Source organism: Nyctereutes procyonoides, unplaced genomic scaffold, assembly GCF_905146905.1.
Source record: "Nyctereutes procyonoides isolate TBG_1078 unplaced genomic scaffold, NYPRO_anot_genome, whole genome shotgun sequence".
Taxonomy (NCBI): domain Eukaryota; kingdom Metazoa; phylum Chordata; class Mammalia; order Carnivora; family Canidae; genus Nyctereutes; species Nyctereutes procyonoides.
Genome location: NW_026575125.1, coordinates 106,963,515 through 106,986,667, shown reverse-complemented (window position 1 = coordinate 106,986,667; position 23,153 = coordinate 106,963,515). Strand labels below are relative to the sequence as shown.

At 47.0% G+C, this 23,153-nt stretch overlaps 1 protein-coding gene across 2 annotated transcripts in view; it reads left to right on the top strand.

The window, feature by feature from the left end:
• The first annotated feature begins 1,470 nt into the window (after positions 1-1,470).
• Positions 1,471-23,153, top strand: part of FGF13 (fibroblast growth factor 13) — a 485,264-nt gene continuing 463,581 nt past the window's right edge. The window contains exons 1-2 of one of the 2 annotated variants that reach the window (XM_055337308.1): positions 1,471-1,576; positions 2,719-2,931. In XM_055337308.1, coding sequence (XP_055193283.1) covers positions 2,883-2,931 — 49 coding nt within the window. In that variant the 5' untranslated portion in view covers positions 1,471-1,576; positions 2,719-2,882. Of the gene's footprint in view, positions 1,577-1,968; positions 2,047-2,718; positions 2,932-23,153 lie in introns of those variants that run through there. The other variant, XM_055337309.1, reaches the window with a different exon arrangement.

Below are 23,153 nucleotides of genomic sequence, written 5' to 3'. Positions count from 1 at the left end.
AGTTTTAGGGGTTTAGGTCTGGCAGAGACAGGTCCAGTAAAAATGTGCCCCCCCCAACCTTTCAAGAGGCTAGTAGGAGTGTTGAGAGACCATGTGGTCTTATAGAAGAGCACTGTCTAGGATGACAGACTCACCTCGTTCCTATCCTGGCTCTCCTAGTTTTTTTGTTTTGTTTTTGTTTTTGTCTAGGCTTCCTTACTTACCAGCTGTGTGACCTCCAGGCAAGTAACTAACCTCTCTGAGCCTCAGTTTTCTCACTTGTAAAATGGAGATAACAGTACCAACACTCCTTAGGGCTGTTGTGAAGATGAACTAGGATAATGATGTAAAGATTTTAGTGTGCTGCTTGGCACAAGGTAGGCACTAAATCCATGGTAACCGACTATTGGGTGTTCGCTCTCTAAGGACTCTATACCATCTTTCCCTCTTTCCCTTTTCCTCTAAACTCATCCAAGTCTCCACCCCCTTTGATTTCTGGTCATTTGAAGAGAGATTCCTTCTTTCCCAAAGTACTGGTATTAATTAATGGTCTAACCTTGGGTTGGATAATCACATTGTGTCATCAGCCTCCCGATTATTAGATATAATTTACAGGAAAAACAGACCTGGAGTTCCTGCCAGCCTGAGGACGGAGGCTGCAAATTGAGTTTAGAGGGTTGCTGACCTTTAGACCCGGGCCGGCTTGGGAGGCAGCCCACTCTCCCGGTCTTGAAAGCCACAGCAGGCTCTTGTAATTGAGTTACCGCCTGGGATTCAGTGGGACTAATCCATCTATATAATTTCTTTGCCTGGTTTAATGCCATTAACGAAACCGAATTAAGGAGCGGGTGGAGTTGGGTGGGACGAGGGGAAACGGATTTTCTGCGTGGGAGTCGCTGCCGAGTCTCCACCGCCAGGCAGGAGCCTCGGGTCTGGTTAATGGACAGCTCTGAGGACCAAGGCACGGTAGTGGCCGCCCCCCACCCACCCCCAGCCTCTCAACAGGGCGCCGGGCTCCCGGGTCTCTGCGCGCCCAAAAAGGGGCCATCGTGGACAGGGTTCCCCAGATCGCCCCAGGGCTGATTCCTGGCTACTCTGTACCCTCCTTTCCATTTCCTTGGCTCTATCTCCCTCCCCAGTCGCCCCCTCCCTTGTACAATTTTCCAGCAGTTTTCCTTGTAGTTGAAATCTTCGGGGTCCCTCCCTGTGTTTTGTCGCTAGCGCGCCCTAGGCGACACGCCGATCCCACTGATCCCTCTCCAGTCCTCGCCCCCAGCGCCACCTCACTCCCTTTGCTTGGGGTTGGCTGTCCTGGATGGTGGGCACTCTTCGCGCGCAGCGTGCCAACCAGAGCGATCAGCCCTGGAAGGAGGGGCCTGCGTGAGGGGGTGGGGGTGGGGGTGGGAGGCGGCAGCCGCCGCGGCCAGTTTCACTCTCTGCCCTAGTGACACCCGGATCCCAGCGCGCCCTCCTCCCTGCCCGGGGAGCCTGGCTGTCTCAACTTGGGCAGCTGGCCGGAGGCGACGAGTCGCCGACTTCCCGGACTGAGATTCCGCCGCTCGCTGCAGGCAGTTGCCAACAGCGGAGTCCCCAAAGTGTAGGTGACGGCTCGCGCGGGCCCGGGCAGCGCTGCGGGGACCGCTGGTGCCGGGAGCAGCGGGGCTGAGGGGCGGGGTGGGGGCTGGGGGCGCGACGGGCTTCGATCCCGGCGGCGGACGGCGCGAGCCCGTTGCAGCGGCGCCCGCGGGCCCTGCCCGCCCAGGAGGGGCCGGGGACGCCCGGCCGCCACGCTCGCCCGCCCTCCGCTGGGCTCGCCGGGGCTCTGCCAACCGGCGGCTGACGTCGGCGCGCCCCTGCCGAGCTCTCCTTTTACTACAGGCGGCGGGCGGCTCGGAGTGGGCCCCGCCCTCGTCGCCCCCGCCCCCCGCGTGCCCACACCTTGCCGTTTATATAGAACGCGCCGCGGGCTGGATCGCGGCTCTCTGGGACCGGAGAGTTGTCGGGGAGGAGAGCGCGAGCGAGGGAGCGGGCGAGCTCCGAGGGGGTGTGGGTGTAGGGAGAGAGCAGGTAAGGGCCCTCGGTTCCCACTCCTCTGCTCGCGAGCCACTCGGGCCCCCCTTTTGGCAAAAGCACAGCAACCTGAAAATTGATTAAACAGAAAGAAAGAGGCGACCCTCCCCTCTCGATTCTCCGCGGGCGAGGAGCTGCGCGGCTCTGCGGTGTAACAGGCTCACACGTTGCTCATCACATGTTCAAACATTTCCCTTTCGGGGAGGCTCGTTATTTTTAAGTGAATATTTTCGTCTTTGTTTTGATTTTTTTTTTCAACCTTCCTCGGGTTTTTATTTTGATTGAGTTGGCGGCCCGCGGCGGATTGAGAGAGGCGGGGGCAAGGAGCCCGCCGGCGCGCGGGCAGCCCACCCAGGCGATTCCCCGCGCGGCCCGCGCCGGCCCGGAGAGCGGCCCGCGCGGAGCCCGGGGAGGCCGGCGGCGGAGCCCGGAGCGCCGGCCGCACCTCTCGGCGGCCCCGGGGGTTGCGAGCGCGGCCCTGGGCGAGCGGGCGGGCGGGCCGGAGCGGCGGGCGCGGGGCGCGGAGGGAGCGCCGCGCCGCTTTGTCTCTTCACTTCTGGAGCAAGGCGAGCGCCTCCTCCCGTGGCCGGCCGCTCGGGCTCGCGGCGGCGGCGGCGGCGGCGGCGGCTCCTCCTTCACCCCTCTCCTTTCCTCCCCACTCTCTCGTAGGCAGCGGCGGCGGCGGCAGCGGTGGGGAAAAGCGGATTCCGCCCCGAGCCACACGGAGGGGAGCTCGCGATCGCGACTTGCCGCCCTAAGCACTCTCCGAAGTCCGGCCCGCTCGGCGAGGACTTCCGTCTCCTGGGCGACCCTTGTCAAGCAAGCTGGGATCTATGAGTGGAAAGGTGACCAAGCCCAAAGAGGAGAAAGATGCTTCTAAGGGTAAGCCCGCCCGCCCAGTCCGCCGGCTTCCCTTCCCTTGGTTTCCCTCGCCCCCTCGCGTGCGCGCCGCCCTTCGGCGGCTCCCTGCCTTCCTGCTGGAGCCTAAGATGCCCGTGACCTCTGCGACCCCGGACGAGAAGGGAGGGGGGGCTGGCCGCTGGGGGGGGGGGCTGGGGTTGCACCACTTTCCCTCCTTCCTCGTGGAATTGTCGCCCCGCGAGTGCCTCCAGCCTCTTCCACTCCCCCTCTGGACGCACCGTGGTGGCGCTGCGGGCGACCCGAGCTGCTGCAGCCCCGAGCGCCGGGAACAGCGCTGCCTGCTACCGGCCGGCCGCCTATCTGTGCGAGTGCATGTGTGTGCGTGTGCGCGAGTGTGCATATGTGTGCTGCGCGGGTGCAACATGGTGACATACTCAGGAATCTGCCCCACTCTCAGAAACCCAAGCTCCAATCCACCTTCAAACCCCTCTCCCCGCCCCCAATGCAAACAAAGAGCCTGGCCGAGACGCCAAACCCCTCCCCCCACGCTCCTTTTCCCCTCACACCCCCTACTCCCCCAACTCTCTACCCCCTCCCCAGAAGGCAGGAGCTTGCAACCTTCGACACGCCGCGTGCAAAAGTGAGCAATCCCGGTGCCCCGGCGCCGCCCGCGCCGCGCCTCGGCAGCGCAGCCTCGCCAAGCCCCGGGAGAACAAAGGCTGTTGTCCCCTTGCCACTAGTGCCCAGCGGGAGCGGGCCTCCGTAGGGAGGGAGGAGAGTCCTCTCCCTCCCCTCTCTGGGGTTCAGCCGCCTGGCCCGGGGCGCCAGCCGCCAGTCCCCCGGAGTGTGCATCTCAGCCTGGGGCCTCCCACCGGCGGGTTGGGGAGGCGCAGCAGAGTAGGGCTCACACCCGGGGAGAACTCAGAAGAAGGAAGGGGGGGGTTCCTTCTGACCCCCGCCGGCACTGGCCTTTGCCTTGCTAAGGACCCGGCGTCGCTCCGGAATGCAAACTGGAGACCGGAATGCAAACTGGAGACCGCATCCTTGGAGACCCGGGTGCAGGGAGAGGCGCAGAGAGGGGTGTGGTTAGAGCAGTTGGGAACCGGCAGGTGCCTTAGAGGCGAGCGTCGGGCGGCCACAGAGCAGACGCTCGAGTGGGCTGGGCCGGCTCGAGGGCCCAGGCGCGCTGAACCGCAGCGACCCACGCCGAGTCCACGCCGCCCGCCCAAGTGGGGCTGCACAGAGGGAGCCCCGGCTTTCGTTGACGGAGCCCTTCATTCCTCCCTGCACTCTGGGGCCCCCTTGCCTCCCACTCCTGTCCCTATTCCTTTTTCTCATCTCCTTCTCGCCTCTCCCCATCTGAGAGCTTCCCTTCCCCGGGAGATTCTAGGGCAGCACCAGCCCTCCCCCGCTGAAAGTTGTCAAAGTCTTCAGCTCAGGGCCTTTATCCTTGTTTCTAAATGGAGTGGATCTCTTCCAATTAGGCAAAGCGTTGAGGAAAGGCGGGCAAGTTGGGGGGGGGGTATAGATCTGTGGTCCTGAGGATCAGTGTTGCTACTGGCCTGGCTCAAGGCTCCTCCCCACCCACTCCCAGCTGCTGGCTGAGGTGCGCAGATTAATTGAAACAGTCACTTAGAAAGTAGAACTCTGGGTGTGCATTTCCAGAGCTTTCCTAATTGTAGTTTGTCTTAAACAGGCATTCATAGGTTTAATAGAAAATGCCTTCAGATTTGCTGAAAGGTTTTGTTCTGCCGTGAGGGCCTGGAGAGGTAACTGCAGTGGAAGATTGTAGCGCCAAATTGTTCTAGGCCAGTGATTCCCTTCTGAATCTGGGAGTACTTGAGATTTGTTTCTGGGATTTTAGTTCCCGATTTCCAGCAGGTGGTTACCTAACGTTTATTTTAGGTTACCTTTGGGAGGACCCTGAATCCGAATTCATTCATGGGAAGTGAGTTGCTGTTTTAGGAATATAATTTGCAATTGTCCAGAATGGAGTAACAAGTCTGGAAACATTAGGACAGGTTTCTGTAACTAGGTAGTGATAATTTTTACTAGGCGTATGTCATAATATTTTATCATGTTGACTCACCACATTTGAAACGGAATACCTCTCTGTAGGAATTATGTAATTAGCATTTGGAATTATGGTTGTAATTAGAAGAACTTAAAGTAATTTTATAAGACAACTTTTAAGAAGGGAGTTTACTTTCCCCAGGAGATGGGAATCTTATGGCTGCTGAGAGCGGGAGTCCCATTTCTGCCTCTGTTGGTTGTTGAATTTAGAGCATTTTGAAAATAGTCAATGTGTGATAGTTAGCTTTTCCTCCTTTCAAGTATGTTCAAAGCCTTATGTGACCAAATTTTAAAGACTACTTTTTATGTTAGAGATGAAAGATACCAGGTCTATTTCTATTTTAACCAATAAAGTTTCCTGACCATATATCATGAAGAGGTTTGGTTATTTACACATTTCCTACAATTGGATCATTTTTAATATTTTTTTGAGTTTAAGGGACTCATGAGCACACTCTTTGCATCATGGCAGGATATAGAATTGAACGTTTAATAGATACTTTGAATATACACATATATGATTTTGAACAACAGTGTGACAAATGGTTGAATCAAGTCAAGTATTTGAATGAATTTCATAATCTGCTTTCAGAGCCTCCTGTTCATTTAAATTCAGCCTCCCACCCCATCATCTGGGGTTCATGCCCACAGCCTAGAAGATTATAATACAGTATAGTGTTTCTAGAGTTCTTAAAGCACAGATAGTAAGGAATCACTAAGTTATTTTGTGCTGCTGAACGAAATATGGCTTTCATACACATCAATTGCCAGTTGTATTTAAATGACATTTTCTTCAACTCATGAAGTGATGGGCAGTGATCCTTTATAATCTTTTCAGTAACGTAGCCAGATGAGATAGTCTGTCCCCTTGGGGGGTGAGGTGGGATGGGAATCTTGATTTTGTTTGAAACTATGAAAATGGCTTCTTGTGTAGCAAATCACCTTTTGTGCATTTCTTTAGGCTTTGTATAAACTTTTAATTTGGCAGGTATGTGTATAGTTAGCTGCACTCAGCTTCTGAACAGGAGGACCTATTTCCATTTCAGGGAAGAAGAAAGCATAACATTTGTTTGTTCAAGTAGATAGTCCCTTAGCTTTGACTCACTCTTCTCTACCTTGTCACATAAAATCTTCTCGGCAGTTCTCTGTTGGTAAAGCACTTGGTTAAGGCTGTGTCTGGTTTACCGCAACTCTGTTATGTGGCATTCAGAAAACGTGTAGCCTGCTGACAGATAAAACCAAACCATCCCTGGATTGAGTAAAAGCGCTAGCCAATTCTCGTTTTTTGGAATTACCATTTGGCTTGTAGCTACCTGTTTGAAGTTGAGTATGTGTTTTCAACCTTGTGCCTAGGGAGAGCCATCTCAACCAGGCAAGTTTTGAGGCCGTGTAATGTAGGCTGTGGCTTCTCTTGGTGAGACGGTCTGTAACAGCGTCAGGCTGGGCTTATGCTGGCTGCCGGTGATGGATGACAATTCCACGCATAGCCCAAGAAGCCAGCCACTTGCACAGCTGTTGCTGTAATAGATTGTGGTGCCAGCGTGCATTTGTGGGTATGGCTCATTTTCTGCTCCCTTCCTGTCCATTTCCAACAGTCTCTCTAACCATACCTAAGGACAGGGCATTGTGGTCACACAGCCAGCATATCCAGTATTGAACCACGAATGCCATTCCCAAAGATCATCTTGGTCTTGGTGGATTACTGTAATAGCTTCTGTCGAGTGTCTCTCTCAGATTTGGGCCAGGCAAAGCAGGTGTTTAGAGGTATTTTACCCACAAGAAATCATGACGTTGGTGACTTCTCACTAAAAACTAACAATCATAATCTACCTATTACTCATGTAGGGACTTGTTTTTTCACCTTGTGAATAAATCATCATGGACCAGTGGTTTTACGGAGTGTCATAAACCCCATGTTTTATTCTATGCTGAGGATAGTGGTCACTGCCTTGGTGAGAGTGTGTGGCCAAGGTGATCTCGAATCAGAAGTGTTAGTCTGTTTGTGGGGATAGGTGTAGGAGAGGAGTGCACAGTGCCCCCCCCAAGTCCTCTTCATTATGATTTCTAGTGGTGTGCAGCTTCTTTATTGACAGAGGCTGAAGTGAGAAGGAGGAGCACGTTGGGACATGGGTTAGGGTTGCTGTATCTTCTTCCTTCCTGAGTGTTCCTTCCTTGAAGTCTCTTTTGGGTACAGTTCAACCCATTCAGGGCGTTTAGGGTGCATCCTTGGGGTGGAGATGTGGGTGAGGTTGGAGGAGGGAATGGACTTGGGGTTGGGGACAGGGTGAGAAGCAGAAAGTGAGCTGTGGGTGAAGGGGAAAGGGTTGAGGCCCATGCCTAGGGCAGTGAAATGTATGGTGGCCTTGAGAACAGGATCAGAACAGGGGACAGATTGGGGGTCACAGTTTGGGTGGTAAGCTGGGGGGCTGAGTTGTGAGGCAGTGAGTAGGGAGATGAAGCTGTTAACATTCCAGGTCTCTGCAGCTGTGCTGTTTTATGTTCAAATCAACTCCTCATTCTGGGAATTACAATCAACACAGAACAACCAGAATGTGTTGCAGCTCTTCAAATATATCCAATAAAAAGGCTTTCTAGTGTCTGGTTCATTATGGCTTATATTTTTGGAGTTGAGAAATTTGAAAGGAATAGAAAATAATTGCCACGATTAAACGATCCAAGGAGAAAAAAACCCATGAATTAAAATCCTGCTGGTGGAGGGGATCCCACTTGACTCTTTCCTGGTCAAGCTTAACACGCATGCTTTTAGCATTTAGTAAGGAAGATAAACGTCTGCGTAAATCATTGTCTGTGGTCACCAATTTCTGTTTGCCTCTCTAGAAGACACATTAGCCTCAGGATTTCTCAGCACAGGCTGAGGAGTGGACTTAAGGTTCATTGTACTGGGAAACGCGATTCATCTTGGTCCTTATCAACTTGAAAGATAGCTTATCTGTTTGTGATATACTGGTTCTACAAACTCACTTGAATCAGATTTTTGACAGTTTTTTTACTGTGGCAGTCTTGTCACTTTGGTGAATGCCGTATCTTGATGAACCACTCATTAGGGATGTGGATATCTGGGTAAATGCATTAATTTCCTAAAGAACGTGCAATAGTATATAGTGATCATTATGACCACCATGCCAGCCTGCAGGTCTATTTTCTCCTTGAATTGGAGGGCCATTTATTTTTTTCTCTAAAGCAGTATTTTCTACTGCTCCTGAAAATGGCAGTTTCATATTAGGAAAGAGAGAAAATCTTGACTCTTGGGGCACGATGGGAATGGGGACTAGTTTATTAAAAATCTGGGTTTGTAATAGACAAGAAATCCAAATTACAATGACTGTATGTTGAGATTCCTGTAAGTAAAGGCAGTCCTTATGCCCTATGCTTGCCTCTGCCCTTCGAAATTACTTTCAGCATTGAGTTGCAGATGGAAACGGTCTTAGTGTCATTGGCTAATGACATTCTCCAGAGGCAAAGGGCAGAGAGGGTAGTAGGTATCCTTGTTGATTCTTTTATTTTTTGAAGATATTATTTATTTATTCATGAGAGACACAGAAAGAGGCAGAGACACAAGCAGAGGGAGAAACAAGCTCCATGCAGGTTGCCCGACGTTGGACTTGATCCCGGGACCTCAGGATCAGGACCTGGGCTGAAGGCAGACACTCAACCACTGAGCCACCCAGGCATCCCTGATTCTTTTGAACTCTGGCAGCACCCTTGGCTTTGGTTGGTGTAAGGCTGGGGTCGACATTCTAGGAGGTGCAGTAGGGTTGGTGTGACCTGGGTTGCTTGTTTGGCCTGCCTGCTCTCACCTTTCTGTGGAGACCTCAGATCTGGTTTGGACAGTCACTATTTGGCCTAATGGAATTCTCAGGTGTACATGTCTTTTCTTTCTGGATCCTGTCAGGAGGGCTGGGGAAAAAAGAAAAAGAAAATATCTTTTGGTGAAAGGCAGGCCTGGTCAGAGGTCAAATTAGAAAATAGTTCATTTAAAAAAAATAGAATGAACCCAATTTCCTTTTGGGTAATTGATGATTATACACAGTAACTTACACAGATCTTAAGTGTGCCTCTTGATTAATTTTGACAAATGTTTACACCCATGTAATCAGTATCAAAATCAAGATATAAAATATTTCCATCGCCCCAGGGAGTTCTCGCATGTTCCTCTCTTGTTATTCCCTCTTCAAAGGCAGCTTCTCTTTTGATTTTTGTCATCATATTTTAGTTTTGCCTGTTATTGAGTTTAATATAAATGGAATCTTGCAGTATGCCCTTTTTGTTTCTGACATCCAGTCACCTCCCCTTTCAGGAAGATTCCTTTCTCATCCTTTCTCTGGTTTCTTGGGGACTCCCCCAGTACAAAACCCTGTTGAGTGCCCATAAGGAGTATTTGTTGAATGTTCTTGGCAAGGTAAGGAATTCCATTAAGCAAGGGTATGTTCGATTCATCATTTAATAACAATGACTATAATCATCATAGTTATCATTAGTATAGTAGCTTCTAAATTATCGAGTACTTGTACAGTAGGCATTTATTAGTTTTACATATATCTCATTTAATCCTCATGACAGCCAAACAAAGTAGTGATTAGTGTTTACCAGCTATAGAGATGAGAAAATTGAAGCTTCCACATAGAATGTAGCGTTATGAGGTCACATAGATAGTGGGTTGCACCTAGCACTGTGACTGGCATCGTAGTTATTAATGAATAATTGTGGAATACATGTACCAAAACTCATTGGTCCTATGCTATGTTCTATGTTCATTTCCAGTTTGTTGTCATATCAGAAAGCTGTCTGTTACAGAATGGCTCTGTCACTGTCTCACTTTGGTTTAATCTGATAGATGCCTGGGGATATTATCATTTTAACTAAGGATTGCCGGAGGCAGGGGTTTAACCCAAAGGAACTGATAATGTCTAGTTGACTTTCTGGCATCTAGGTTGGTTGGGAAAATACTTTGGGTTAGGGTCTTAATAGTTTTTCTAAGCACTAAGGGATTTGGCATGAACTATCTCCTGAGATCTCCCTAACAGTTTTATCAAGGATAGATATACATACTAATAGTATTCCCATTTGACAAATGAAAAAACTAAGTCTCAGAGACTAAGGCCAGTCTTAAGGTCACTCAGCTAGCAAGATGGTGGAGTGAGAGTTTGAGCCAAGTTTGACTGACTTCAAATCCACGTCTTTTGGGGGCGAGGGAGGGGCAGAGGGAGAGAGAGAGACTCTTAAGCAGGCTTCACCCCCAGCCCGGAGCCTGAGATTGTGACCTGAGCCGAAATCAAGTCAGACACTTCACCAACTAAGCCACCCAGGCACCCATCAAAGCCACCTCTTTACCACTGTGTCATAGTGTCTCCCTAGGCAACACAGGTGATTCTTTATCTAATCTCGGTTTGCACAAAGACACAATTGCTTCCTGTTTGCCACTGTGGGCATGGTTAGGAAGAGCATGCCTGTGTATACATGCATTACTGCTCTAGGGCTATGGTCCTCCTGCAGCTGAAAGAATCTCTGAACATTTGTTGGGTGACTCTTCCCTACCGGGCACTATGCTGGGCCTCTGCACACAGAGACAAAAGAAACTCAGCCCTACCTTACAGTTACCCGTCCTTTTCCTCTGGCTTTGGATGTTCTTTTCTTTTTCTTTTTTTTTTTTCATTGTGTACATCTTCCCTCAATTGGCCACTACTGTGACTTGTAAGATTTAAGCATCTGTCAGTTTGAAAATAATGGTGCTTTTCTCCAGAACTGTGTCTTGGAGTTTGTTTCACCTGTGTTCTAAAGATGCCACTTCCTCTTAATTCACTGCTGGGTAATACTCCCAGTTGTTTATTTTTTTCCCCTATTACATGGCATATGCTTTCAGCCTGCGTCTCATCAGAATCATCTGTCTCATTTCCTTCTCTTTCTCAAGCCTGCCCCATTCTCTCTGCTTCCCTCTCTCCTTTTCTTCCCCCTCCTTTTCTTGTCAACAGATGTCAGTGGTTTCATTAGCTGAATGGGGTTCCTTAGGATATATACTGGGCTCACTGGAGAATTCTCATTTCTGAATTTTCTCCCTTGACAGCTATATTAACTCGAGTGAAGAAATCTACTCCTTAAAGTGTAGCTCCATGGAAGAGGCTTTTCACTACTTATTATATAACTCATTTTAAATGGAAAAATAAAGTGCGAGCTTTATTTATTTATTCATACTATTTATGCTGCCTTCAGTTAGATATCTCCAAAAATATATCTTGTTAATGGAGACACAGCCTTGAACGAGCATATTAATTATAGTTTTCCCAAATTTCGGAATCCTGTAGTTCTCTGTGCTGCAGAACCTATGTTTAGGGGCTGTAATGAGCAGTAAAGGGTGTATCGCATGGTTGTAGGTAAGTTGAATAACAAACATGAAACCCAGGGCTCAAACATCCCTCCAAATTGTGGAGGTGGCATTTCTACTGCTCTTGAACTGGGGGCTAGTCAACAGATCGAGTTCTTAAAATATTTAGCTTGCTGTTAAAAGTAGAAGTAAACAACCGAAAGAAGGCAGGCTGAGTGCAGTTCTTGAACATGCCTATAGATATTTTCAGAATCTTCTTTCAAGCGTGACTTTGAAAGTATTGTGAATTGACCCGCTTATTTTGCCTTTGCCGTTGATTCTCTGTGTGTCTGCTTGCCTCTCCCCTCGGGCTGCGGGGGGCGGGGGGGGGGGTCGGGAACGTTCAGACTTCCAAGGGCTCTTGCGTTTGCGCGCGGCGTTGGAGCGCTGAGGACGCTGGAGCCATTCTCCGGGCTCCGGGCAACGGGGCCGGCCGCTCCTCGCTCGACGCTGCGGGTCCAGGGAGTGTTCGTTTCCCGACCGGCCTGGGACCGGACAGGACGGTGGCGCTGGGCGCTCGGGTCACCCGCGTCCCTCGGTCGCCGTGGATCTGGCAGGCGGGTCTGTTACAGACCTCGGTGTGCTCATGAGCCTCGTGATGTGGCGGCTGCCTAAAAAAGAAACACGGAAAAGTTGTGTCACCGAAGGTGAAACTTGGCGAAGCGCTGCTCAGCGCCGGGCATGACAAAGCGCCTTCCAGGCGGCGGCGGCGGCGGCGGCTGTGCCCACTTGCCCGGTGCCCATGCCCCGGCCCGCCGGCGCGGGGACGCTGCGGAGGGAGCGGCCGCCCGGCCCGGCCCGCAGGCGGGGGAAGGGTTTCGCGATCGCCGCGCCGCGGGCGGGGCGAAGGGCGCGAGGTGCGGGGGGGGGGGGTGCCCTCCAGGCCCTCCAGGCCCCCCGCGCGTCCCGGCTCCCGCTACCCCAGACCCACCCGCTGCGCCTCAAAGGCCGCCCCAGGAGACAGATCCCCATCAAAGCCTTGAAGTCAGGGCTTGGCCACCCGGAGAGCTTTGCTTCCTCTAATCCTCACCAGCTAATTCGGTTTTAGCTGTTCAGAAACCTAGGAGGAGTCTTGAGCAGAACATTCAGGGCCGATCTGAATTCATTTGTGTGCTTTTTACCTTGCTCCTGTTTCATTGCACTGATTTTTTTTTCAGATTTACAAAATAATGCATGTTGACCGGGGACAATTTGGAAAATCTTACAACCAGAGATAAGAGAGTATCACCCAAGGGTTCCAATCCCAGGTTAATTTTCTGAGATTGTCCTTCCAGTCTTTTTTTTCTCTGAATTTTAGAATACATGCATATACATGGGTAATCACCTTTGAGTCTCGGTGGGATCATGCAGTATAGACTTTGACCTGCTCTTTTCACTCAATAACATATTAGAATGCTTTTCTATGTTATTAAATAATCTTCGGCGCCATCCTTTTTAGCATATGCACTCTGGGTGTGGACTCGAGGGTGAGGAAGGGGAGAGATGGTGATTTTGTGCCTGTGGGTGTGAACAGTTGTTCTGTACCACCTTGAACTCAATCTCACTGGGTGCCACAAACATTATCAGGATTTTATAAATGTGCATATATGAATATGCATATATAAAGATACATAATATATGCATGGGTAAATCTGTAAACATAAAATTAAATGCATGTAGACAAACATGCATATGTCTGAATAAATGGACATGCAATATGCTTAGAGTAAATCTTGAAAGAATTGACAGTAAAAGGAATCTCTGAGTGGTTGGTTGGCTTATAGAATATTTATAGTTTTCAAAAATTTGTATCTTCTATTTTCCCTACGGTGGACATATATAATGATAATAATCATATAATAAAAATAATATAAACAAGATATTGCTCATGAATTGTCTTCAAACTGCCTTTTCTGCTCCAGCTCCCACTGTTTCTTGATCTGGAATGTTCTACCTATTATTTCTACATTTTATGATTCTCCTCTTCTTCCTCCAGGAAGCCTGTCTTCCACCCTCCCCATAGGAACTGCTTACCTCCCAACACTGGGCTTCTGACAGTGCCCATGGGCTACTTTGGACAAATCTCATGATGAACTTTTCACTTGCTTATGTTTTAGCTTCCTAACTAGATTGTAACCTCCTCAAGGGCCCTTTTCGCCATACACATGCTCAGTAAATGTGTTACTCAACCACAGCGGTCAACATCCTTCTTAGGTTTCTTTTTTTGGAACTCCAGACTATACCAAAAGCCCTTAGAATGGCAGCAACGTTCCATCTGGATTTAATCTTACTAATTTAATTTGGGGTATAATTTCTACTTTACAGTAGGCCATCTTCCACATAAACATGGCTACATGGTTAAAAGCACAGATTTTAGGGACTTGGGTTCACATCTGAGTTCCTGTACTTACTCTTTGTGTCATCTTGGGCAAATAATCTTTCTAAGCCTCTCCAACATGGAAGATAGTTATATTTTTCTCACATGCCTATTTTAAATATGGAACGAAATAATGTATGGAAAACATCAAAGACAGTGCTAGCAACATTGGGTTTGGTCAGTGGTGATATTGATAATACACAACTAAAATAGTAGTAGTTTCCATATTGATTATTTGAGTTAGAGGGTTCTTATTAGTAGGCTTGTTGGCAACTGAAACAAATCTATAGATTCACACATTTGACAGTCATACTCCAATTTAATGGATTTCAGTTATACTAATTCATCCATTAATTTGCTTAATATTTATTGAATTTTCTATGTACTGTAGACACTGCTGTAGACACTGAGAATACAGCAGGTAGCAGACAGATAACGATCTGTGCCTTCATGGAGCTGATAATTTTGCAAGTTTACTTTGAAGAACCAAACTATCATTACACCAAGCACTCTACTCCATGTTGGTCATATGTCAGTGAATGGTGCCCATCATAGTGCCCATCATGGCCACTGGGGCCCTGGCCAGGCCAATCTATGAAGGGGGCAGCCTGCAGGGAGTCAGACGTGGGTTATTCATCTTCAGTCCAGGGATCACCACAGGAGAGCTTCCTGAACCTGCCTGGGCATCAGCATCGCTTCCTCCCACATATATCCCCCAGCAGAGGCTTAGGAACCCATATTTTTTATGTCTCATCAGTTAAGTCTAAGGCACAGTCAGTTTTAGGGACTTAATGCTTCTGGGCAGTGTTTCTCAAGCTTGCCCGAAGAATCACCTATAGGTTTTGCTAGAGAAAAAAATTGCCTACCCTCTTCCTGGCATGCCGAATCAGAACTTTAGGAAGAGAGCTTGGTAATCTAAATTGTAAACAGTGTCTAGGTGATTCTTAATCATCAGGTGAGTTGGGAAAACAGTGTCCTGGAGACATCAAAGGACCCCTAGAAATTAGGTGTCATTGGGGTCCATAGCTTTCAACTCCTCACCTATATCCTCATTATCTCCACAACTGTTCAGTGAGTTGGAGCCCTGACGGGTCTGCCCAGCATCGTTAATGAACTGTGTGCTTTGGGTCCTCGGTGTTCTCCTGGGTTGGATTAATTAACCTCTCACGTTCCCCCAGCCCTGCTCACCTTGCCCATGCAGATGTTCTGTTTGGGACCTTCCTTTCTCCTTTGTGTTCCTCTTCTCTCTCCTCCTTGACAGTATCACCTCCAATTCTTCTTCTCACTGCCTCCTCTGTAGGAGAAACTAAGGAAGGAAGAGAACTTCATAGTCTTGACCCTTCCAGAGAGGGCAGGGCTGGAAGGGAGCTTGGGAGATGCTCTCAGAATGGTAGACGTGAATGCTCAGTTTGACCATTCTGGTGGCTTGAGCCTCTGTGGATCTTTATGGGTGGGCTCAAGGAGGTGAGAGTGGGACTTCTCAGATATCCTTCTGTCATTCCAGAGCACATGACAGGGGAACTCCCCTTTTTGGGTACCACCACTTTCCTGTCTATATCTAAGATGACGTGGGGGGCGGGTAGGAGTGTGAGGGTTAGGTCAGGCCTAGGTACACCCCAAGCTCTTCTCATCCTCTAGGCCCCAAGTGGTGTCCCTATAATTTGCTTATGACCAATCAAGTGCATTCACCTGCTACTGCTAGTTACTTTGAGTTAAAAATGGTTCCTATTTCCCCTACGGAATTGGGGGTTCAGGCTGTATAGAATGACCTGGTTTGTATCACAAGAGCCTTTGGGACTTTGACAGATTTCACCATTTAAAAAACACACAGCTTTCTCCCTCCACCCCACTGGACATAAAAGCAACCTTTGAATTTGCAGAACAAAGAGCATGTCTTTAAAGGGCAGCATGCACAGAAAGGGAGGAAGGGAAGTAAGATAGTCCATCCTCTTTTCGGAGGCCATTGTCTCCAGACAAATGACAAAACCGAACACCTTGGAAAATCTTGTATTGATTTTTAGTGCAGAGGGTATCTCCCTAGGATCTGAAAAACCTGGCCGAAGATAATAAACTCGTCCTCCTGCCTTTGAGCCAAAAGTTGAGTTGCTTAGTTTCCATGGCTGGAGGAAATGAGAGGAGTTGCCCTAGCAAGAGTGACATTTTTGCTAGGGTGCATGGCTCTTGACCATATTGTGTACAGGTGAGGCTCAGTTCATGAAAGCTTTACTTGTGCGGATTGGACTCAGATGGTGAATGGGAGGTAGTTCCAGTATTAAAGGAGTTACTGTTTTATGAAAAGGTTTTCTTTTAATAGCATCATCTTCCATGTATCTGAATATTTCTTTGGGGACCAAGGATTACTTGATTAAAAATAAAGAAATAAACGCCAAGCCTGGAGGAGGCCAAACCCCCCTCCTGGGTTTCCTGCAATTCTAAGTTATTGCTCAAAGTGGCTGGTTTTGCTTCCCAGATTGTTTTTGAAACATTTTCTTTGTTTTATTTTTTAAAAAGATTTATATATTTTAGAAGTGGGGAGAGGGACAGAGAGAGAGAGTGAGAGAGTCTTAAGCAGACTCTGTGCTGAGCATGGAGCCTGATGCAGGGCTCCATCCCATGACCCATGAGATCGTAACCAAGAGTTGGATGCTCACCCGGCTGCACCATGCAGATGCCCTGAAAAATTTTATTTATTTAAAATTTTTTTTATTGTAGTAAAGGGACAGCATAAAATGTACCATTTTGATGATTTCTAAGCGTGCTGTTCAGTGGTATTATGTACACTGGGATTGTTCTTCAGCCTTTATCACATGCTTTACAGACTCTTAATCAGAGCTTATAGCTATCGAAAGGGACCATAAAAACCATTTGATCTAACTTTCCCATTGTGGAGAAGAAGGAATCAAACCCATAGAGAGGCAGTGACCTGTTCAGGGTCATAGAGCCCATTAGTGGTAGGGCCCTAGCTTAGTGCATTTCCTCGTACCCACGCTGAGAGACTGAGCCAGGTGGCATCCTTTACCTGATAGCAGTAATCAAAGCTTGGCATAGATACTTAGGATGCTTCCCTGATTTTTTAAATCAGCAATCAATTGTTGTGATTTATGGCCAGAAGGCCCTTCAGGCACCATCTAGTCCAAATTCCAAATTTAAAATATTGGCCCTATTTGCTGTTTCTAAATCCAAATTGAACATCAAAAAGATGCTAACATTCTAATTTTTAAAATTTGGGCAAATTCTCTCCTCTAAATGCTCTCTTCCAACGACTCCATGGCATTCCATGGTTGAAACCAGGTCCTTTGTGGGTGGCTGTTATTAATAAGCTTTCCTTGGGATGTTTACAGTAACTGCTGTGACCTAAATAAGATTGCTTGTATTGTTTTCCCCCCACAAAGGCAAGAACATTTTTAAAAAGTATGTTCATCTCCTTTCATTGTACTTACCCATGACTGAAAGAACTGAAGCATTGCATTTTTTTTCCTATCTATGCATTAAATGAAGAAGCTTTCATTAGAAGGAGTAGAGTATTTCTACACGAGTTAAACATTTGGGGCCTTTGTATTCCATAAGCCCTTTTTTCTTAAAGTAGAGGTTCATGACACTGTACCATGTATCTTTATAGCATGTTCCTTTTTTAAATTTTCTTTTATTTCTAATTGTGGTAAAACACACATAATATAAAATTTACCTTCTTAACCATTTTTAAGCATATGGTTTAGTGACGTTAGGTATACTCACATTGTTGTGAAACCTATCTTTGGAGCTTTGTCGTCTTGCAAAACTGAAACTCTATACACATTAAATAACAACCCCTACCCCGCAACACCCCTTCTCCCAGCCCCTGGCAGCCACCATTCTATGTTCTGGTTCTAAGAGTTTGGCTAGAGACCTTGTATTAGTAGAATCCCACAGTATTTGTCTTTTGGTGACTGGCTTACTTCACTTGACATAATGTCCCCCAGGTTCATCCATGTTGTAGCATGTGTCAGAATTTCCTTCCTTGTAAAGGCTGAATATTTCATCACATGTTGTATTAGGGTTCTCCTAATACATACCTATCTGTATCGATATCGATATAGATAGGTAGGTAGATAGATACAGATCCATAAGAGGATATTTACTATAGGATTTGGCTCACATGGTAATTGAGGCTGAGAAGTGCCGTGCTCTGCCATCTGCAAGGTAGAGAACCAGGAAAGCCGATGCTGTAACTCGCACCAAGCATGAAGGTGTGAGAACCAGGGGGTCTGATGGTGTAGCTCCTAGTCTGAAGCTGAAGACCTGAGGGAGGGGGCTGGTATAAGTCCCGGCATTCGAAGGCCCAGGAACCTGGAGCTCTGATATCTGAGGGCAGGAGAGGAGGACATCCTAGCTGAAGGAGAGAGAGAGAGAGAGAGAGAGAGAGAGAGAGATTGCCCTCCTCCAACCTTTTTGTTCTATTGGAGCCCTCAACGTAGTGTATGATGTCTGCCCACATTAGTAAGGGCCATCTTCTTTACTCAGTCTGTTGACTCAGATGCTATTTTTTTCCAGGAACACCTTCTTAGATACACCCAGAAATAATGTTTTACCCAGCTGTGTGGGCATCCCATAGCCCAGTCAAGGTGATACATACCTCTTTGGGTTTTTCCAGTCTTTGGTTTTGTGAATAATGCTGCTTTGAACATGGGTGTTGGTTCTTTATTTTTTTCAATTGATGCGAGAAGTTGTTTTAACATACTCGGTCTTCTCAATCTCTAGTCTTAGATCATCAAAATAACATGGTGAATATAGTGAAGGAAGAGCCCAAACCCTCAGGGACCCGGAGAGTTCCAATGACTTGCAAGTTTAAGAACCATGAGAAGAGTGTATAGGGCTTTCCTTGGTCCTGTTAGGTCTATTTATTGTTTATGGTGTTTTCTTGTACAGTGATTTTTTTAATAAATTTATTTTTTATTGGGGTTTAATTTGCCAACATATAGCATAACACCCAGTGCTCATCCCATCAAGTGCCTCTCTCAGTGCCCATCACCCAGTCACCCCCCAGACCCCACCCACCTCCCTTTCTACACCCCTAGTTCATTTCCCAGAGTTAGGAGTCTCTCATGTTCTGTCTCCCTTATTTTTTTTGGTAGAAATAATTTAGTTCCTCTGTGATAGCCTCCAGACCCTTCATCCCTGCATTTGGAGTGGATCATGCCTTCCTGTGCTCTTTGCAGTTTATTTCCATTTCCCCTTTGCTTTGTATGTCTCTCCTACTATACTGTAAACTTCTTGATGCTGTCATTCTTCTCTGGATTCCCAGTCCCTCGGACAGAGCCTAGCCCACAAAGCAAAATGCAATAAATGCTGGTTCGAATAGAAATTTGACTCATTCTGTCATTTGGAAAATTTAAACTTCCTAGTTAGTCTTGGAACAATTTGACATTTTTATTTGTTTTCTCTGTTTCTTTTATGTGTGAGACATGGCTTATGTTCAGGAGCACAAATTAGGTTTAAATATGTGGCAATTAAGTTTTTTTCTCAATCCTTTGTGGGGAATGGGAGAAACATTTGCTGAGTTCTTGGCATCGTATTTGGGAAATAACCAAGCCTGGACTTTAGTTTTGGTTTGGGTAGGCCCCTCTGATCTTCATCCCTGGGCAGTCTCCTCTCAACCACCTCCCAAGATGGTGAGTACAGGTGCAGTGTGAGTGCTGTATTTGTATCAGGGCACAGATTTCCCACTCCATGTCTTGGCTCCTAAGCCTTGTTTTTCATGCCCCCCCTGCCATCTTCTGAATCCTTCCTAACATCTCCATATGTTTCCAGAAATAGAAATCTCCCAAAGTGGGCTCTGGTTTCTAATAAAGCCTCTCACAATGTTTAATATGTTCTGTTCCCCATTGGTGGGTGAGAGTGTGCAGATGCATTTATTGCAGGTGATAGACAACACTTTAGAAACACGTGCCTGAGAATCTGGACACCATTCAGAGAGCACCAGCCATATGGCAGGCTCCGTGCCAGGCTCTGGGGAAACTGATGAAGGAGAGAGCCCCTGTTCTGCACACATGGAGCTGATGGTGGGAGGAATAGACGAGGCAGCAGTACCTTTGTGCGGGGCCAATGGAGAGGTCAGGAAGCTTGCAAAAAAGGGAGCTAACGTAGTTGGGTAGGGGTAGTAGTGAGAACCTTAACCCAGCACCTGAAGATGGGTAAGGGTTTGCCGGTTGATGAGAAGACAGAGATATGTCCTGGACCGTGGGGACAGTAGGCGCAGAACACGCAGCTTACCTACACAACCAAAGGAGGTCGAGTATTCGAGAGGAGCGAGTTGCGTAGTCCATGGGCAGCCCATGCGTATGCTGACTTAGGCCACTCTCCATTCAGCAGACTTTCCATTGATTCCAGTATATCAAACCTACCATTTCTCCGTGCATTAACAAGCAGGTTCCTTGATTGGAAGAGATCCATGAAAAGACAAGTAACTCAGAATTCAAGCAGGCTCATAATGTACATGTTTAAATGCCAACTGTGAACAAAACCATGGGATATCATCTTTTCCAATGAATAAAACTCATTAGATTTTAAGTGAAATCCTATTTGTTGTTAATATTTATTTATTTATTTATTTATTTATTTATTTATTTATTTATTTATTTCTGATAGGATCAGAGGCCTTGGAGCTCTGTCCACTGTGGGCTCCGTGATCAGAATCTATATATGTATTTGCAGTGTGATTTTTTTTAATTGATAACAGGAGTGAGAGGTAACCTTTTAGCTATCCAGGATAGGGATTGTTTAGCAGTCAGACACTACCAGTGCAGAAGGCAGCTTAATCAACTTTATTCTTAATCAACTTTATTCACACAAAGGTACATAGTCATATGGCTAGTATTAGTAGATCATGAATCTCTATTAAGGCAAAAGACCATTGATAGTTACAGATATCATTCTTGAGAGCTGGGGATATGGTTAGGCAGGACACAACTCATTTCTGACTGCAGGTTACATCTGTTGGCTCTCAGCTTTGACTTTAGCAGTGGTGTGAAAGTGAGTGTGTATTCACAAATACTGCCCAGATGTTGCCACGGAGAACTTTCGGGATGGCTCCATTCATATCAGTTGTTCATGCACCGAACGTGTATTGGGTACCAGCTCCATGTCAGGCATGATCCTAGGTGCCAGTGATACAAAGGCGAGCAAACTAAAGGTGGTCTAGTGGGCAAGACAGACCAGGAAGTAGCCAATTGGTTCAAACACAGTGTGAGCAGTGCTGTAATAGAAGCCTAGGACACTGTGCGAACCCAGAGGAGGGCAGCTAACTCTGCTCTGAAGGGTCAGGGAAGGCTTCCGGAGGAAAGGACATTTAACTGAGATCAGGACAGTGAGTTAAGAGCTGAGCAGGCAAAGGGGGGGGGAGAGAATTTCAAGCAGAGGGACCATCACACTTGAAGACAAAGAAATGGGAGGAATAGAGGGAAGGAAGAGACAGGGCAAGGCAGAAGGAGAGAGATTGCAACTATAATTATAAATGTGAATAATTGAATAACACTGTGGCTAGAGAGGCATGAGGTGCAGCTTAAGATGTAGGCAGGGGCCAACATGCAAAGGCATTGAGGGTGAGGAGCTTGAACTTCATTTCGCATGCATTGGGAAGCCCTTAGAGGGTTGTATGGTAGGGAGCCCTATGCTCTGATGTACATTTTTAGTTCTGTCTGGGCTGGGACAGCAGTGAGAAAGCTGGCACAGTGGTCCAAGCTCAGACTCGGGAGGGTAGGAATGAAGATGGACAACGTCTTTAGGTTTGACAGCAGTATTCAGGGGTTGGAGGAGATTGGGTATAATGCTAATAATAACATAAGTGGTCCATTCATATCTCAGTTAAGGGGGAGAGAGGAGTCAAGAACAATGGCTCTCATGTTTCTAAAACCCAGTTCCCTCGCTAGCACTTATAAACTGCGTAATTGGGCAGTATCACCTCTCTTCTCCTTTTATTCATCCCCTAAGTCTCCCCAGTGTGAGACCCATTTTCACTGGTGACTGGTAATGACCCTGATTTCATTTATTTCTAAGGTACGTAACAGATCCTCAGTAAATGTTGATCAAATAAATGAAGTAACATTAGCCAGTGACCCCTCATATTTTATGCAACTACATCTCTCAGTTATGTACATATTAGCATACGCAGTCTCTCTTATCTACAGCTTACTGCTGGGAATATTATTTTCAAATGAGGACTAACCCCATAAAAGTGGAAATCAAACCTTAGGTGAGTGTCTTATAATGGTCCTCATATTGGAGTGGGACTGGAGAGCTCAAGTTTTATGTCCTACTTTACTATTCTCCAGCCTTTATTTAATGCAAGAGAAAGTCTCTTAAGAGGTTGATTTCAATATTCGTGTCTGCAATATGTAGATGATAATGCCAGATTCTGACTTGAGTTTTAAGGGGTGCTATTATTAACAAGATAATAGCATTTAGCATTTAGTGTTTATAATAGACCATTCTCCTAAGAACTTAAGGGTGGGTGTCATTGAGGGTGGGCCAAGGCTGAGAATAGAAGCCCTTGAGGTGCTTTTCCATTGAGTGTGTGTCCTGACGGCACCGTGGAGGTGAGACTGGACGTGCACAGCGGCTGCTGCAGTCTGGGGAGTCCCTCTGCCTGGTCTCGGGCAGCACTGTCTTCCCTTCTTTTAGAAACACCAAATGTTAAAGCCGAAACTGCAACTGGTAAGAACCCAATCTCAGTTAAGGAGAAAGGTGCAAATACTGGTATTGCCATTTACAGGGGCTAGATTTTAAGATCAGCCCAGTGTAGTCACACTGCTCGGGAATCATTGCATCAGGGGATTGGTGTCATCTGAAGGGTAGAAAGGAGAGCAGGTATTATGTCATGGAGTGAAAGGAATACTTTCTTATGCACAAGCATGCAAAGTAGACTGGACTTCTAGCTGGCCCAGTTTTATAGATTTCATGGATTTTGTGATTTTGCCATAATGAATAAATACATAGCTTTTGAAATTTTCTTATTGTTTTTAGAACATATTTATTGCTAGAGTGTTTGGCCCGGTGTTGCAGTGTACTCAGAGGATGCTACATAGGTAGCTCAGGGTTGGCCCCAGCAGGATTTGTGAATTCTGTTAACATTGAATCTCTTTTAATGAGTTTCACTCAGGTGCAAAACAGAGTTAATACAGGTACTGCCCAGGGCTGGTTTCGTCTGTGCATGCTAGAACTAAATGGTTTGTGTTTGAGGCTATGATAGTGAAAGTTGGCCTGATACTGTGTTCTGGAATATGTATCTGAGTGTTTTCTCAGAGGAAGACAGTTATGTTAAGACAGAAATGCATTCTGAAATATAACATTTGTTCACTAACTTATTGAATATCTACTATGTGCCAGGCACTATTCTAGGTGTACATGATACAGCAGGGAATGACACTTAGATCCCTGCCCTTCTGGGCTTATGTTCACGCA